Source organism: Lepidochelys kempii, chromosome 8 (assembly GCF_965140265.1).
Source record: "Lepidochelys kempii isolate rLepKem1 chromosome 8, rLepKem1.hap2, whole genome shotgun sequence".
In the NCBI taxonomy this organism is placed as follows: domain Eukaryota; kingdom Metazoa; phylum Chordata; order Testudines; family Cheloniidae; genus Lepidochelys; species Lepidochelys kempii.
In genome coordinates this window covers 97,423,872-97,439,818 of record NC_133263.1, presented here as the reverse complement: position 1 = coordinate 97,439,818, position 15,947 = coordinate 97,423,872, and the positions used below count along the sequence as shown (strand labels likewise).

Sequence of the window (15,947 nt, the reverse complement as noted above, 5' to 3'; positions counted from 1 at the left end):
GGCAGCCGGCGAGCGGCGACAAGACAAACTCCTCCCCTCCCCCGCGCCGCGAGACAGACCCGGAAGTGAAGCGAGGGATCTCGGCGGAAGCGGAGTCGTGCTCCCCGGAAGCGGAAGAATGTGAGCGCCTTGGTGTTCAAGTCCGTTCGTTCCTTTTTCCTCTCGGTCCGGCCATGGCGAACCGGACGGTGAAGGACGCGCACAGCATCCACGGCACCAACCCGCAGTACCTGGTGGAGAAGATCATCCGCACCCGCATCTATGAGTCCAAGTACTGGAAGGAGGAGTGTTTCGGCCTCACTGGTAGGGGGGCCGGGCCGGGCCGGGCCGGGGGAGGAAGCGGGGCTGGAAGGGCCAGGGTAGAGGCGGCGGCGCCCCAGCCTGCCCGGTGCTGGGGTTTCGGGGGGAGGCTGGCGGGGTGTCGTCGGCCCCATCCGCATCCCCGAGCCCAAGCGCTGGAGGGGGCTCTTGCGCGGGGTCGGCCTGTTGGGCCCCTGATGTGGGCGCAGGCGGTGACCCAGGCTGGCAGAATCCTTCCTGGCGCTTACCAGCCCGGGCACTGAGTCCTCTCACCCCCCCGCCTGCTCTGGTGAGGACCCAGAGGCCTGTTCCCCACCCCCGCCCCGGGCAGCGTGAGTCGGCCAAATCCCCCTCCTGTGCTCTGCCCCGAGCCCCGCTAGGGCTCTAGAAGGGGTGATGATATTCGTTAAGAGCTGACAACGTGCTTAGCTCTAGTTTAAAGCCTGTAATTCCTTTCGTAACCCCCTACTCTAGCTGAGCTGGTGGTGGATAAAGCCATGGAACTGAGATATGTTGGTGGCGTTTATGGTGGAAACATCAAGCCTACACCATTCCTCTGCTTGACCCTGAAAATGCTGCAGATCCAGCCTGAAAAGGACATCATTGTTGAGTTTATAAAGAATGAGGATTTCAAGTAAGCAGATGTTGTTTTCTTTAGCTGTCATATCAGAGACACAAACTGAAAGCAAACAGGAAAAGAATGGGTAATATAGATAAAGTGGCTTGGAGTGCCAGGCTTGGCAGCAGTAGGAAGCCAGTTAATAGTCTTTCTCCCATGCATTGTTCATAGTAGAGTCCTCTGGACAAATCATGCATTTCTCCATGCCTGCTCTCCAAAAATGTGCTCCACACCATGCAAATTTCCCTGTTACAACTACTCATCTCAGTGACACCATTTCTCCTTTCTACCATTACACTCACTTGTGTTTAAGGTGATCAGATTCACCTGTTTCCTCTAGCATAGTGATATTCAGACCTCAGTGTTTCAGGAGCCAAATTAGTGATCAGCATTACCTAAAAGAGCCACAGTAGTGTGAAGTCATTGTTTCATTTACTACAGTATATATATTCATATTTAAACAGTATGACAGGAAATATTTAATTTATATATTCTCACAGTAAAATGACTGACCCAAGTATTATCTTATCATATCATGGAATTGGTTAATACTTAAAACAATGTTTTAATATCATGTGCTGCAAAGAGCCACAGGAGAGGCATTTAAGACTCAGTCTGAGTATCACTGGTCTAGCATTTTCTTCAGCTGCGAGACTGATAATGCAGTCCCTGCATGTGCAAAATCCACGTAGGGGCTTGTGGGACTGGATACTAAATGAGAAAAATTGAGCAGTCTCCCATATTGTGTTTATTGTACTAAATCAGTCTGCCTCTGAGAAAAATGTAGAGTTTTAGATTATCTGTGCAGAATGATCAGATTTGTAAACTACTATGTGACATTTTGTGTTCCAGATATGTCAGAATGCTTGGTGCATTGTATATGAGATTGACTGGCACTGCCATTGACTGCTACAAGTACCTTGAACCACTGTACAATGACTACAGAAAAATAAAAAGTCAAAACAGAAATGGGGGTATGTATGAATTGCTTATGTAACCAGCGTTAGGTACTGCAGCATAGACTGCCTTTTATCAGGAATCTAGACGTCTGCAATGCTAATTGTATACTTTATCAACATAGGCTAAAGTATGTGGGGGAAGAGTATCTCTCTGGTATATTGCTTTTGTATTTATTCACTGATTACTGCTGTTCATTCACTGATCCTAGACATGCTACATTGCCTAGGCAGTATTAAATCAGCTGCCTTGATTCTGTGTACGTGTCTTCAACTTGTTTGTTTGTAACATGGAATTGATTTTCAGTAGACAAGGGAAGAGAGGTATGACCAGAGCACAGAATTGGAACTTTGGAATTTTAGCTCTGCCATGATCTCCTTATCTATAAAATAGTTTTAATAATCTTCCCAGCCCTTGGAACTTTGAGGATTAGTTTTATTCAGCACTTTGCATGGAATGACTCACAAATGTTAAATGCGAGTAACTAGGGTAAAGGTTTCAGAGTAACAGCCGTGTTAGTCTGTCTTTGCAAAAAGAAAAGGAGGAGCTGTAGCTCACGAAAGCTCATGCTCAAATAAATTGGTTAGTCTCTAAGGTGCCACAAGTACTCCTTTTCTTTTAGGGTAAAGGTGACTGCTCTAAATACTAATTATTTTTCTTCCAGAATTTGAGCTGATGCATGTGGATGAGTTTATTGATGAACTCCTTCACAGTGAACGTGTGTGTGATATCATTTTGCCTCGACTGCAGGTATGTAGGCTGGTAATCAATGCCTTGTTAATGATAGCACATTAGGAGCTTTCTAAATTACCAGCTTAAGGGCCTGTCAAGTGCAAAGTTAGTCTGATTTTGATGTACTGTATGTTCGTATTTGGATTATATAAGATGAAAACTTGGTGTTTCTTTTAGAAACGTTATGTTCTGGAAGAAGCGGAACAACTAGAGACTCGGGTTAGTGCTTTAGAAGAAGATATGGATGATGTAGAGTCCAGTGAGGAGGAGGAGGAGGAAGATGAGAAGGTTTGTGAATTAGCCCACAGTTTCTGTTATTTTAAAGAGATATTTACTTTTGGTGCTGAAATCTCTTATGCAGTAAACTGCTCTCAGATGATTCTAACTGAAGTGGGGAGGCCTGACCTTTACCTGTAGTCCTCACATGAGTGGAGAAGAAATCTTCATGTACCATGCCAATGGAAATTTTCTTGGTCATAAAATAGCAGCAAAATACTCTATTCAGGATTATTCTTTGCTGAACTCTACTAACTTGAATCTACTCTTTCCTATTTAAATGGATTCCTATAAAAAATTATCAGCTTATGATGGTCAGATTTTTTTAGTTTGTCCATTTTGATATAGTTTTTTGGAGGGTAAGAGAGAAGCAAGATAGGGGTTGCCTTAATTTCAATGTATGTGTATACCACACAATCATCAAAGCCAGGCAGTTTCATTTTATTTAAAGTACTTCGTTTGAGTAGAAGCTACTGATCTTTGAATGGTTGCTTGGTCATCCTGGTTCATAACTAATATGAAGGTCAGGGGATTCTTACAAAATTGTATATTTTTGCAATGCTTTCAGCTGGAGAGGGCACCTTCCCCTGATCATCGCAGAAGAGGCTACAGAGACCTAGATAAACCCCGCAGATCTCCAGCTCTGCGATACAGGAGGAGTCGAAGCAGGTCTCCAAGAAGGTGATGTATTTAAACCATCTTTTTTTGTTATAAACAGTTTCACCCAAAATAATATTTATCTGGTGATGTTTGCAAAGAATTAAAACTGTTAGTGAGTTGTGTGAATGCTTCACCAAAGTTCTGAAAAATCCATCCACTCTATTTTTTCCTTTTTAATTCACAGGCGAAGCAGATCTCCAAAGAGGAGAAGGTAGGAGAGTTATTGCTTTAAAACTGCATTATAAAAATTGTTTAAAATTCAGTTGTCTAACAGTCTTCTTCCTACTAGCCCCTCCCCACGTCGGGAGAGACATCGCAGCAAAAGCCCAAGGCGACACCGGAGCAGGTCCAGGGAGAGGCGCCACAGATCAAGATCTAAATCTCCAGGTACTCTAGTGCTTATTAGTGACTTATGGCAAGCGTGTCAGAAATGTACCTGGTGGTGGAAAAATCTAGTTCCTGCTGTCAGCTAGTAAATATGTTTAGCTTATTAAATGGCTCAAGTTGTATAGTTACACTTTGCAAACTGGTTTAATATGTGAGATTGCAATGTAAGTTTGTTTATTTTTCAAATAGCTCTACCACTAACTCAGTATCTATGAAGAAATTTTAAAGTTAACTGCCCACTGAGGACAAGTGTTCAGCTATTTTTTGACATTTTACATAGGGTATTGACACAGACTGCGTTAATGGAAACGGAGAATTAAACATGTAATTGTTCTGCTCATGATTACCACACAAGTAATTTACCTTTTATCTCAACAGGGCATCATCGTAGCCACCGACACAGAAGCCATTCTAAGTCACCTGAAAGGTATAGGCTAGCTGTCTTATTTCTTAAAGATGTCCCTTTATGTGAAAGTGTCCCTCCAAACAAATACAGGGGCTTCTTTCTTTACAATGAACCTGAACTTTTGAGATTTTTCACACCACTTTTGGGGGTACTGACTTCTCATATCACCTTTCTCCTATCATTGGTCTTTTAAAGCCAAGACAGCTTGTGGGGCAGCTTTCTCTATTAAGCATGGAGTGATGCATCCTCAGTGCCAGTACTGGAATGATAGTAACGTTGTTTGTCCTGCATAAAACAATGTACAATTTCTGTTGTCTCAGATTATCTTTAACACACGACATAAGTAATTTTGTTGCTGTTTCAGATCTAAGAAAAGCCATAAGAAGAGTCGGCGAGGGAATGAATAATGGACTAAATCCACTAGGCAGTTTAGGGACCTTGAACTATAATGTTTGTAGATAGTGACCTATTTACATTATGGAACAGCAGGATATGTACTGGCTGCTTTAGCAGTCAGATTTTTTTTAAAATCTTCCTTCCAACCACCCGTTTATCCCCTTCTTGTAAAAGAGCTTTTTTTTTTTTTTTTTTTAAAGGCAGGGAAACTTTTAATGTACACTATTCGTTTATCCTCCTAGTAGAAAGCATTTCTTAGTGGGAGGATGGTTGTTGTTTTTAAATGGCTTTCTTGAAAGCCAGTGTAAAATATAAGAGCAAGATCAAGTTGTTTAAAATACTTTGTACATTTTTTAAAATTGTTATTAAATGCTCTTGTTCCTAAAGGCCACTTGCTGTTCCCATATTACTTTGTTTGTATTCATTTACACAAACACTGCCAAATGTATTGAAAACATTTCTATAAATATTTGTTATAGGATTAATCAGCTATTTGGTAAATCTCCTTCATGAGACAAACTATCAATGTGTAGCAATGCTACTTGTTTGTATGTTACATTTTTGGTGATAGTAGGTCTGTATGTGTTATAAGCAAAGTATATCAGTAACCATTCAACACTGAATACACATTTAACAGGCAGGTGGAGTCAAAGTGGCTACAGCACGCAGAGCTCAGAGTTGCAACCCTCAACTCTTATTTACTAAGAAATTCTAGTTATTAAAAACCCCTCAGTGTTCTAGCCTAACAAATCGCATTGCTTTTTTTATACTTAAACCATTTTTATCGTAACATGTTAAATAAATCAAGCATATAAACAGCTAGTACACTTCTAATACTAGCTTCCAACTCAGGAAATTGGGCAAGCGTTAGCTCAAATGGGCAACTCAGTCTAATGTAGTAATTGACTACAGTTATGTGCATAAACTGTTCATATCATTTGGATCAAAGTTTAGAGAAACAGTTTCAAGTGTATAGTTGTAGGAGTATACAGTCCTTTCTCCTACTGATGATCTGAGTGGCACAAAGTTTTGAGTAGAACAACTTGAGGTTTGTGAATAGTAACTGAAGTCTTAATTGTCATTTATTTGGTACATGACTGTCACATTCAGCATCACTGGGAGGAAAGGCTTCACTGCATGATCCATCCTTTATTCTTCCTCTGTGTGTGTTTTTCCTTTTACACTTTCTTCCCATCTCTCTGCACTAAAATTAGCTGTAATTAAGTAGCTAATAGTTATATTATGAGCCCTCTGCTTAAGAATTAACACCTAATGAAATTGAGGGGTTGTGGGTGCATTTACTGTTAGAGCCATTGTTTCAGACTGTCCTTGTGCAGACTCAGGGAGAAAACACTGCATCAGTTTCTAGTGTTATATTTGGAAGGTTTGTTCATAACCATGAAGCTTATAGCAGTTAACAAAAAGCATAGAATCTGAAGCAATTGCATCAACCACGTAAGCCAGAACTGCACAAAACAGGATGGGCTGACCCCCTTGACCACTTAAGCTGTGTCTTAATTGCAGTTAAGCCTGGGTTTTGTCTCTAATTCTCCCCTCCACACACAAAAACGTGTCAGCTGAGTTTGGTGGTGTTTTCAACTCAAGTTAGTTGGCTCACTTGGGGCTATAGGCTAATGCCTGCATGAGACTTTTGCTTGGACTAGTAACCCACACACACAGCAGTGAGGACACAGGTTAAACTTATCAAGTGTAGATAAGTATGTTTCATTGAACAGCAGAGGTCACTCAAACCAAAGCAGGTACCTTTTGCAACAGTGAAATCCACAATAAATGAAGTAAATAAAAATTGAACTATGGCTGGTAAGAAATCAACAAATTCCATGAAAAGTTATTCTTTATGTATAACAAAAGGTAGGACATGAGGAGGGAGACTATCACATTACATGTGCAGTCAAGGATCAGGCTCATTACAGATGAGATTTCTTTACATTGCAGATGACAGTGGAGAGAGGTTATTGATTGCAATGGGTGTATCAATTGATTGCAATAGATGTGAATTATGTACAGAAGAAATATTAAAAGTTAGGGGTCTATTGTCCCATCTACGTATGCTGTAGGATTTGCAAACCAAAGTCTCATCATCATTAATGGAAGTTCCCCATGTAAAGATCCTGTGCATCAATGGGAGATCAGATCCCCAAGCACGTATTCATGGTTTTGTTGCATAACAGAACAGAAATTCAACAAAAGGTACCTTCAATGGCAATGCATTTGGATGTCCACTGTTTCTCAAAGGTGGTTAGTAGTTTCTTCTGCCGAATGCTGATCACATATTCTTTGAAGTCAAATTCTTCAGTGTAGAATCGCAGCAACCCTAACCAGAGTTCTCCAAGTGACTCGGTGTTCTTTCCAGGTGTGTCTTAAATAGTTCAAGTTACTAACTATATTAATAAAGACACTGTAGAAATTGCAGTAATCAAGGTATCAGCAGAGACTGAAGAATAAAGTAGTACTGAAACAGGCTGATAAATTAAATAGCAACAAATCACTAGGACCGGTCACTCAAGTGCTGAATGAAGTGGCTGAGCTGCTAATAAATATGCACTCATTAAAATCAGTGACTGGAGAGCAGAGCCTATTCTGCTTAAAAACACTTTAGCAACTCTTAAAAAATAAAAAGGCTTTAGGGGTGACTTTACAGAGCACTGAGCCTTACATGAGTAACCAGGGAGGTAGTTACTACTCAACGCACAGCAGTGTTCAAACACAAACAAAATGTTGATGTATGAAGGACTGAAAGATGAGAATATGCCATCTAAATCAGTAGAGCATCTTCACGAGGAATGCTGAGTTCAGGTTTGGTCACCGTCTTAAAAACGATATAGGAGGAGATAAAACAGAAGTCAGTCATCATATAAAGGGCCATAAAAATATTCCTCTGTTAACTGAAATTGAAAAGACGAGGCCTGGTAAATCAAATGTTGTTTATTGTCTAGTTTTACAAGAAGAAGGGTTTATCCAATGAAACTAAACAGCAATGCATTTTAAACTGAAAGGATTTTTTTAAACAACCAGTGCAATAAAGTGTCAAAGTCTAAGAGCTTAGCAGAGTTCAAAAGGGTTTTATATGATTAATGAGAATACCCATTGTTAGAGAGGATTTTTTTTTTAAAGATGCTTATGTTTCAGGGCATAAGCCTGTCACTAACAGAAGGAGGAAGAAACTTCCACGAAGGCAGGGTTATTCCATAACAGTCTTACAGAGATTCGGGCACCTTTTTCTGAAGCATCTGGTACTAGCCACTGTTGAAATACTGATATTGAAATAGGTGGACTCCTAGTATGATCCACTGGGGGAAATTTCTGTGTTCCTAGCAGCATCTGCCTCATTAACTATCAGCAGGAAGAGGGGAGTGACTAAGCCCATACCTGTTTAATAAATCTGAATGAGAACAACTGTACTGTCACCATTTCTGTTTATCTTTAATAAGAGGTTAGCAACTAAAAAGCTGAACAAGCATGTTGTTCCAAAGCCAAGGGGGCAAGAGCTGAAACATTAGCTTAGACTACCTTAAAAACAAAAATTCAGAGGAAGGATATGCAATTTTCATCATTTTAAAAGTGTTATATGCTCTTACAAATAAACATGGCTATAAAATTAACACATCAACTGACACTAACCAATTGATTCAAGGAGGTGCGCTAGGGTTACCCAAAAGATCCCTATATAGAAAAATGTCTAAATCATCTTGGGCAAAAGACTGTGCAATAGATGGGACTTAAAAATGTACCCCGAGGTCCACAAATACAGGCTTTGTTGGACCAGTGGCAAGTGAATTCCAGAATCTGAGGCCCCTTACTGAGCATCCTGTCATTTAAATCTAGAACCTGTTAGCCCAAGCAAATCTCAAGTGTTGGCAAGAGGGAGTCTAAAGAATAGCCAGAAAGAGACTGACAGTCCAAATCAACATCTTGCATTGGAATCAGAAGCAAACTGAAAGCCACAGTAGACAAGTATGCTGGCAGGCTGCTCCTTGTTTGAATCCGCCACCACCAGCAAATTGAGCAGCAATGTTTTGCACTAGCTGAAGTTTCCATATTGTCTTCAGTTGCAGCCACAAGTAGAACATGTGGCCATAATCGATGATGAAGACAACAAATACATCAATAACTGTGGCAAGGTTACTCACCAAATGCAGATGGAAAACGCTACTTTGTCTAAAAGCAGTTGGGGATCCAGAAGGCCACATTGGATTGCATCCCCTATTAACAAATAGAAACAAGTGTCCTCTGGAGGATTCCCCATGCTTACTATGATCAACTCTTGTCTTGTCCAAATGGAATTTCAGGCATTTATCCCTCACCTAGGCCCCATTCCTAGTCAGATACAAAGATGGAGAGTTTGAGCATCATCAGTGAACTGAGCCTTTATTCTAAATCGGTCCACACATCCTAATACTGAATTTGTTACAAATCCAAAGACAAACTAACAGCATACATACATAACATTAAGCACCTCTCATGACAGTCACCCTTTTCATCTCATGCCCTATCCCTTTGCTATCTCTTGTTATAGATGTGTGTAGACAGGTCATATTGTCTGTGACTCACTCGTGCCTTCAGTGCTATATACAAAATGGTGAGGGAACCATCTTTTCATCCTCCTTCCAACTGGATTAGTGACCAACCCTAAAAAGGAGCAGATAACAACTGAACTTTCACACAAAAGAGAGCTCTTCATACTCCATGCTCAACTCAGAGAAAAGATATCCTGTCAAGCACTACACCACCTGTGCCAGTTGGGGCCTGGCACCACATCAGTGATACCTCATGGTCAACACACTCAAAGGGAGCTAATTTTTAAAAGAATGTCTACTACATCTCTCAATCATTCCGTCAATATTTTTAATGATATGAAACTATGGCTCTTTGGGAGACTAGTGAGTTCCACATCCCAAAGCTTTCTCAAGGCCAAGGGCAGAATTAGTGCAGTTGTTGGTCATGTAGGGAACAATAATCTCTTTGGAAGGAATTTTTTCCACTCAAAAAGAGTATCTTGTGATGATTTTTCTAGATTTCATAGATTGATCCAAATCTGCTACTATAATCTGGAAAACAACCTTCAGCCCATGGCATGCTAAAGACGTAAGATACAAGCACAGGGACTAGACGCTCAGGACTGCAAGCAATAGCACAACCAGCTTTTAACATATTAGATAAAGTCAGACAATAGTTGACAGAGCTAGGTAAATTCAGAATGGAGTTTTAAGACTGTTACACAACAAACTGGCTATGCTATCAAATCAGCGGTTTGGGTCAGATTGTCCTAAGGAAGTCAAACGAAAGACTAAAAATTAGCAACAAGAAATCACCTCCCTCTTTGAAAGGCATGAATTCTAAAAAGTCAAGACAGAATATATCCCTGCAGGTTAAAGCCTCTATCAACTTACAGAGTATATGATGCACAGTAAGCACGCAAGATGCAATTTATTGAAGGATCACCTTAATGACCGGTTCCTCTCCCCCTTGACTGAGGCCCTGTGTCACAGCACAGCTTGATTCCTGTTGAGTACTTGCACATAATTGGATTTAAAGCTTGTGAATGTGGAAGCAGATGTACACTCTCTTCCTCCATATATACTGAGTACATTTAGAGGAAAAATGTGTGATCAGTAAAATACAGTAATAGTATATGGTGATGGTAATGATTTTAGAAACACTTGAAGTGATCAGGTACATTTTGGTTCTGAATATATCTGACCCAGGTTTCCAAGCCACTTACAGCTTTCAGATCCCTTCTTTCAAAAAGATTTTAAGCTGGAACTATATTTTATTTGTTATATTAATTACCCAAATATGGACCAAACACATTCCAATATACAAGTATGGAAAAACCTTAAACCCTGGTTTTGCACTTTTGTTTTATTTTCTCTTTTAAAAAAATTTTTGGCACTACATAGTTCTGTAAAGAATAGAAGTGACAATTTTTTTAAAACACATGAAATCCCTTTCTAATTTTATTTTTAGAACAATATATATAAAGTCTGAAGCAACCAAAGTATGAATACAGCTAATAGAAAATAAAGAACTTAATTTTAAAAATTCTCTCTTTACAGTTTACCAAGATAAAACAAAACACAATTGCCCTTAAAAATAGGGTAATAAAATAGATGAAATTTGTATCACTCAATTTTGTGATACTAGTAAAAACTATAGATCATATCTATATACAAATGATACAGTTTAAAAACAGTCTTAAATAATCTTGTATCTAAAGATGTTGCATTAAGATTTTAAATCAGAACCTGATTTTTCCCCCCCTCCCATTACATTTATTTTTTCTGCTGAATGTAATTCATATTCAAGTGTGGGAGTCCTTGAGACAGAAGCGAGAACCGCTGGTTATTCTGCATCAGTGGACCAGCTAAAAGAAAATGAATTACAATTATTTTAGCAAAATAGATGTACTTAAAAGTGCTTGGCTATATTCAATATATTAGATATTTATAAATAAAAGCATCTACTTGACCGGTACGTTGGATACCAGCACAACTGGAATCTCTATCTGTAAGGCAGCACTATTTTAACCCAGTCTCTGAATATCCCACAGAGTCATCGATACACTTTTATTTGCACATTAGTTTATCCGAATGCATTTAAGTTACAGTAGGAGATAAAACAGGGCAATTTCAGAAGAGATGGAAATGTTGGCCTCACTCATTCAATAGATGCAAGTGAAGGAAATAACTGGACTTACATACTGGAACTTTCACCCTAAGGATTCTCTCTAATATTATATAAGATTGTCCATCATCATAGTATCCTGGCACCTTCAAATTTTGGGCCTGATTCAACTCCTACGGGAGTCAAAGGACAACTTTCCACTGACTTCAATGGGATTTAGATCAGGTCCTTTATCAACTAAGAGCCCAACCCTGCAGGATTACACAGAAGTCACTAAAAGTTGAGAGTGCTCATCATGCTGAAGATTAGGCCTTAAGGGCCTATTCCCTTAACCTTTACTCACGCAAGTAGTCCCTGAAATTGATGTATGGAACACAAGCAATAGTGAGTGAGGAATATTCATGGGTAACACAGTTGCAGGTATGGAGCATAACACACAGGAATTGGTTTACCCCTACTGAAATATAAGTGGCTCTATTGTTGGGGGCAACAGTCAGGAGAGAAGGATGGATGGCAGGAAGGAGTAGGGGGTATTCTGGTCAAGGAAAGCAGTGCAAACCCCTATGCTTTCAGAAAGTGCCATAGAATGTTTGTGCTCATGCAGTGAACATAGGATCTTGGATTTTAAAGTCTCATTTAAAAAGATCCCAACATAGACTTCAATTGATCTACTATGTGAGGATGAAGTGTTGAGTTGACTCTGTTGGAATTCAAATTGTGCTTCCAGGGGACCTAAGTATTTGAAACATGATTCATCAGCCTCTAAGCCACTGAAACAGTAAGAGAGACACAGCTTTTATTTATTTATTCTAGTACCTTGAGGGTAGAAAGGTTTGTTCGGTGGATAGCTGGCATTTCCCTGCTGCATGTAGTTCTGAGGCATATTGTAAGGCCACACTCCTCGGAGGAGAGGAAAATGGGTAGGGGTCCCATGGTCCCAAGGGACAGAAGGAGGGTTCATTTTACCAAACTGTCCTTGGAAACCCTGATCTATTTTTCAATTGAAAGGGAAAAGCATATTGCAAAGTTCAGATGAAATAATGAAACAGTCAGTCATAAAATACAATTTGCATCTCAACAAATTACTATGTGGGACTGAAAGCAGCCAGATTTGGAAAGTTAAAAGCTTAATAAATAAATTATATTTCACATAAAACTACTGTTTGTCACCTTAATGACTCAATTTTTAATGTAATACTATTAGCTTGTTGGTGCCAGAAGCTGAATTAGCACTTAGTATCAAGATATAAAATCTTGCCTGTCAGTATAAAAATAAATTAGATGTACTGTATGTTACTCTAACAGGTTCTTAAAAACAATGTTTATATCTAATCCTGAAAAAATCTTCAAGCATCACTGATGTCAGTGTGACCTGAGGGCAATCATCCTATTACAAAACTGGATCCTTAAAAGAAGTGATGTGATGGAATTTTACTAATTTTTGTACGTTTAATAAACTTAATACAATACATATACAATACCAATTTCTCTTAATATATAATTCTAGAAAGAAGTATTAAAAAACCTCTTCAAGTACTATACAGTACGTATGCTAATCCATTCACAAATCAAGTATTACTGGAACATTAAGGATGAGAAATCGAGAACTCAGAAGTCAGGGCATTCCAAAAGTTAATGTTGAATGCTCAATCGTAACTCTCCCCTCTTGTGTGTTTGCCTTACAATTTCAGAAGACAGAATATTACATATCATTTTTTAAAAAATAATCAGATGAATGATCCATATTTATTAATTTCAAAATATTCTTTAATAAAACTAATAGTATCAACCCTTCTGCGATATCAGAGACCAACTCTCATGTAGTTCTCACTGCTTCAAGCAAAAAAGCTTTTACATATGCATTTACGCAGACTGGTATTGCTGATGAACCATGTGGTTGTCACATGATTGAAAAGATTTTAAAAAATGAAAAATCAAATTCAAATTATATACAAAAAATAGTATTAAAAGAAAGCACTCAAATTGTTAGGAAATGCCAGATTTAAGGTTCCCTGTGCAACCTTAATACAGTCCCCTAATGAGTCTTTACAAGATCACACACCATTTTTTCCACAGGACCCCTGACTTATTCAGTACACAGGATGAATGGTGCTCTAGGCAGTAAAGGAGGCTGTTGTCTGTAGAACCTCTGCCTCATTTGTTGCTAAAGCTGGAAGGTGTGTAATGAATGTGGCAAGGGGCTGCAAGAAGAGAAAGGACCGTCTCATGGTTAAGGTATTTGAATGCTGCCCTGGAGAACTGGATTCTATCCCTGCCACTGCTACAGAGAAACTCTGTGATGCCACTTAAGCCACTTAACTTTTCAGAGGCAGTCATTAATTGTGTGTTCCTCATTTTTTGGGTATCTGACTTGAAATCCTGTGGTCTGATTTGCAGAAGCGCTGAGCACTTAACAGCTTCAACTGAACTCAATAGTAGCTGTGCTTGAGTATATAAAATGCTGTACAATGCTAAGTATGCTGAAAACTCAGGCCCTAGGACTCCCAAACTGGGCACCTAAAATTAGTGGAAACTTTTCACTTTAATCTCTCTGTGCCTCAGTCCCCTCACAAAAGTGTTGTGAAGATTAATTAATGTTCATGAAGGCCTCAGACACTATAGTGATAAGCACCACAGAAAAGTCCATGAGGAAATTAATAATTCTGCCTTCAGAATAGGGTTTGAATAGTGTGCAGTAATCAAGGCAGGATCACACATTGAACAAAGAGGAAGAAAAAAAACATTGAATAGCTGTTCACTAACACCATGCGTCCTGTGCACTGAATGAGGCATTGGTGCTATAGAAAAATAGTACGTGATAATGTAGTCTAAGCCGGCCTCTGCATAAGGGGACTGAATTAAGGTTGTACAGGCAACCTTAATTCTGGCATTTCCTAACTTTTGAGGATGTGACTTTGCAACCTTATTAATGTTCTTTTAACTTAACTTTTTGCGTCTAATGTATTATAATAATAAAGGTATAAACTGAGAAAACAAATTCATAAAATTATGGTTGAGGTTCATATTTAATTATTGGAATTTTCTGAACTGAGTGCTTGATTTCTCAGCCTTATTGGTGCATTAACATTGCCTTTTTTACATTGATGTAAAGGTTCACTTCCTTCTGCCAACACTAATACTACTGGATTTCTCACTGGAAAGTGCCACCATGTTTCCTGTGGATGCTAATGGCAGGACCACCAACCCCTAATATCCAACCCAGATTTATGTAGTTTTTCTGGAAAAATTGTACAGCCAATGTCAGTGACTCAGTTCTTTAAACTTCACATTTCTTTAGGGTAAAACAGATTTAGAGAGTTAATTGGTTCTGTAACATTTAGCATTTGTACAAAATGTGTGAGATGTTTGATACAACAGAGAAGAGTTACCTGAATTCCCCACAGTGCCATTGTTCACCAGTGAGTTTGGAGTCACGGGGTTGTGCCAGTGTCCCTCATGAGAAGTGCTGGGGATTCCCATGGGCCTGGCAGCAGGCTGTGCAAAGATGATACTGGGATCATTCAAGCTTACACTGCTCTGGTTATTTGTGGTGTTGCTGCTGCCAGACCTCATAGAAAATGGAACATTTGTTGAATGAGGAGGGTTACCCGGTGCAGAATGAATAACGGGCCCATGAATAGGCCACGAAGTGTTGGGAAGCTGAATTTGGTGGTGATGGTGCATCTGAAGTAGTCCCAGGTTATGCAAGGTGGAATACTGACCTGGGGGAGATTGGGTAAAGTTAAACAAAGGCAGCTGGACCTGATGGGGTGGCTGTGCACCCTGCTGTGGCTGTGGAACGTGCTTAGACTGGGACATTGGCTGTGGCTGAGCCTGGTTAATAGAGGCTGGTTGAGAGGAATTCTGTGTAAATTGCTGAGGCTGTGGAGAGTAAGATGACTGATGCGAATCAGACTGGAGGGGAAAAAAAAGTACGTATTTCCATTAGTTCACTAGCTATTTAATGTTTCTCTTTAATAAGCACCTGACGTATAACACTCCTCATAAGGAATGTAAATACTACCCACCAACACATTATCTGAGCTCTGACACATGTTGAGCCAAATTCTCTGCTGGTGTAAATTAAAAAGCTCCAGTGACTTCCATTTTCACCAGCGCAGAATTTGGCCTGTTAAAGCCATTTGGCACATCCCACAGTCTGAAAAGTTATGCTGGGCAACTGCCAGCCCTAAGCCACTATTAGTTTCCTCCAACATCAGGTTCTGATTTGTGGTCAGAAGTGTCCTTTCCTGCCTCTTCTTCTATAGCACAGAACATCACTAATTCCCTCAAAACCCCAACAGGTTTACCTTCCTCCTCAGCAAAGAGTTCAAGAGTGGCTCTCAGCTCCACATGCATTTTTGTAAGTGTTTCCATAGTAAACACCCAGTAATTTTTGAATCTTTATTTAACCTGTTAATGAGAAATTAGACAGGCAAGGTGGGTGAAGTAATATATTTTACTGGACCAACTTCTGTTGGTGAGAGAGACAAGCTTTGGAACACTTTTCCAACAGACGCTGGTCCAATAAAAGATATTACCTCACCCATCTTGTCCTTCTAGGATCCG

At 39.6% G+C, this 15,947-nt stretch overlaps 2 protein-coding genes across 16 annotated transcripts in view; one reads left to right on the top strand and one right to left on the bottom strand.

The window, feature by feature from the left end:
- Positions 1-57: 57 nt before the first annotated feature.
- Positions 58-5,218, top strand: PRPF38A (pre-mRNA processing factor 38A). Of its 2 annotated transcripts, XM_073357715.1 has the most exons (10): positions 59-303; positions 775-934; positions 1,772-1,893; positions 2,541-2,626; positions 2,786-2,896; positions 3,453-3,565; positions 3,729-3,755; positions 3,834-3,931; positions 4,310-4,358; positions 4,702-5,218. In XM_073357715.1, the coding sequence occupies exons 1-10, from the start codon at positions 174-176 to the stop codon at positions 4,742-4,744; spliced, it is 939 nt and encodes a 312-aa protein (XP_073213816.1). In that variant the 5' UTR covers positions 59-173; the 3' UTR covers positions 4,745-5,218. The 2 variants fall into 2 exon arrangements, with proteins under 2 accessions (XP_073213815.1, XP_073213816.1); XM_073357714.1 differs by having other exon boundaries at positions 58-303; positions 4,310-5,218.
- Positions 5,219-7,663: 2,445 nt separating this feature from the next.
- TUT4 (terminal uridylyl transferase 4) overlaps positions 7,664-15,947 on the bottom strand; it is a 76,177-nt gene continuing 67,893 nt past the window's right edge. For 13 of the 14 annotated variants that reach the window (XM_073357688.1, XM_073357694.1, XM_073357696.1 and 10 more), the window contains 3 exons: positions 14,768-15,293; positions 12,195-12,368; positions 7,664-11,118 (listed from right to left, as the gene is read on the bottom strand). In XM_073357688.1, the coding sequence (XP_073213789.1) occupies positions 11,027-11,118; positions 12,195-12,368; positions 14,768-15,293 (792 nt within the window). In that variant the 3' untranslated portion in view covers positions 7,664-11,026. Of the gene's footprint in view, positions 11,119-12,194; positions 12,369-14,767; positions 15,294-15,947 lie in introns of those variants that run through there. The other variant, XM_073357701.1, reaches the window with a different exon arrangement.

What these genes read in the sequence shown, in the direction of transcription:
- PRPF38A (XM_073357714.1), top strand. Translation starts at nt 174, where the DNA reads ATGGCGAACCGGACGGTGAAGGACGCGCACAGCATCCACGGCACCAAC. An exon ending in ATAAAGAATGAGGATTTCAA is followed by an intron (nt 935 to 1,771) that starts GTAAGCAGATGT and finishes TTTGTGTTCCAG; the next exon opens with ATATGTCAGAATGCTTGGTG. An exon ending in CGAAGCAGGTCTCCAAGAAG is followed by an intron (nt 3,566 to 3,728) that starts GTGATGTATTTA and finishes TTTAATTCACAG; the next exon opens with GCGAAGCAGATCTCCAAAGA.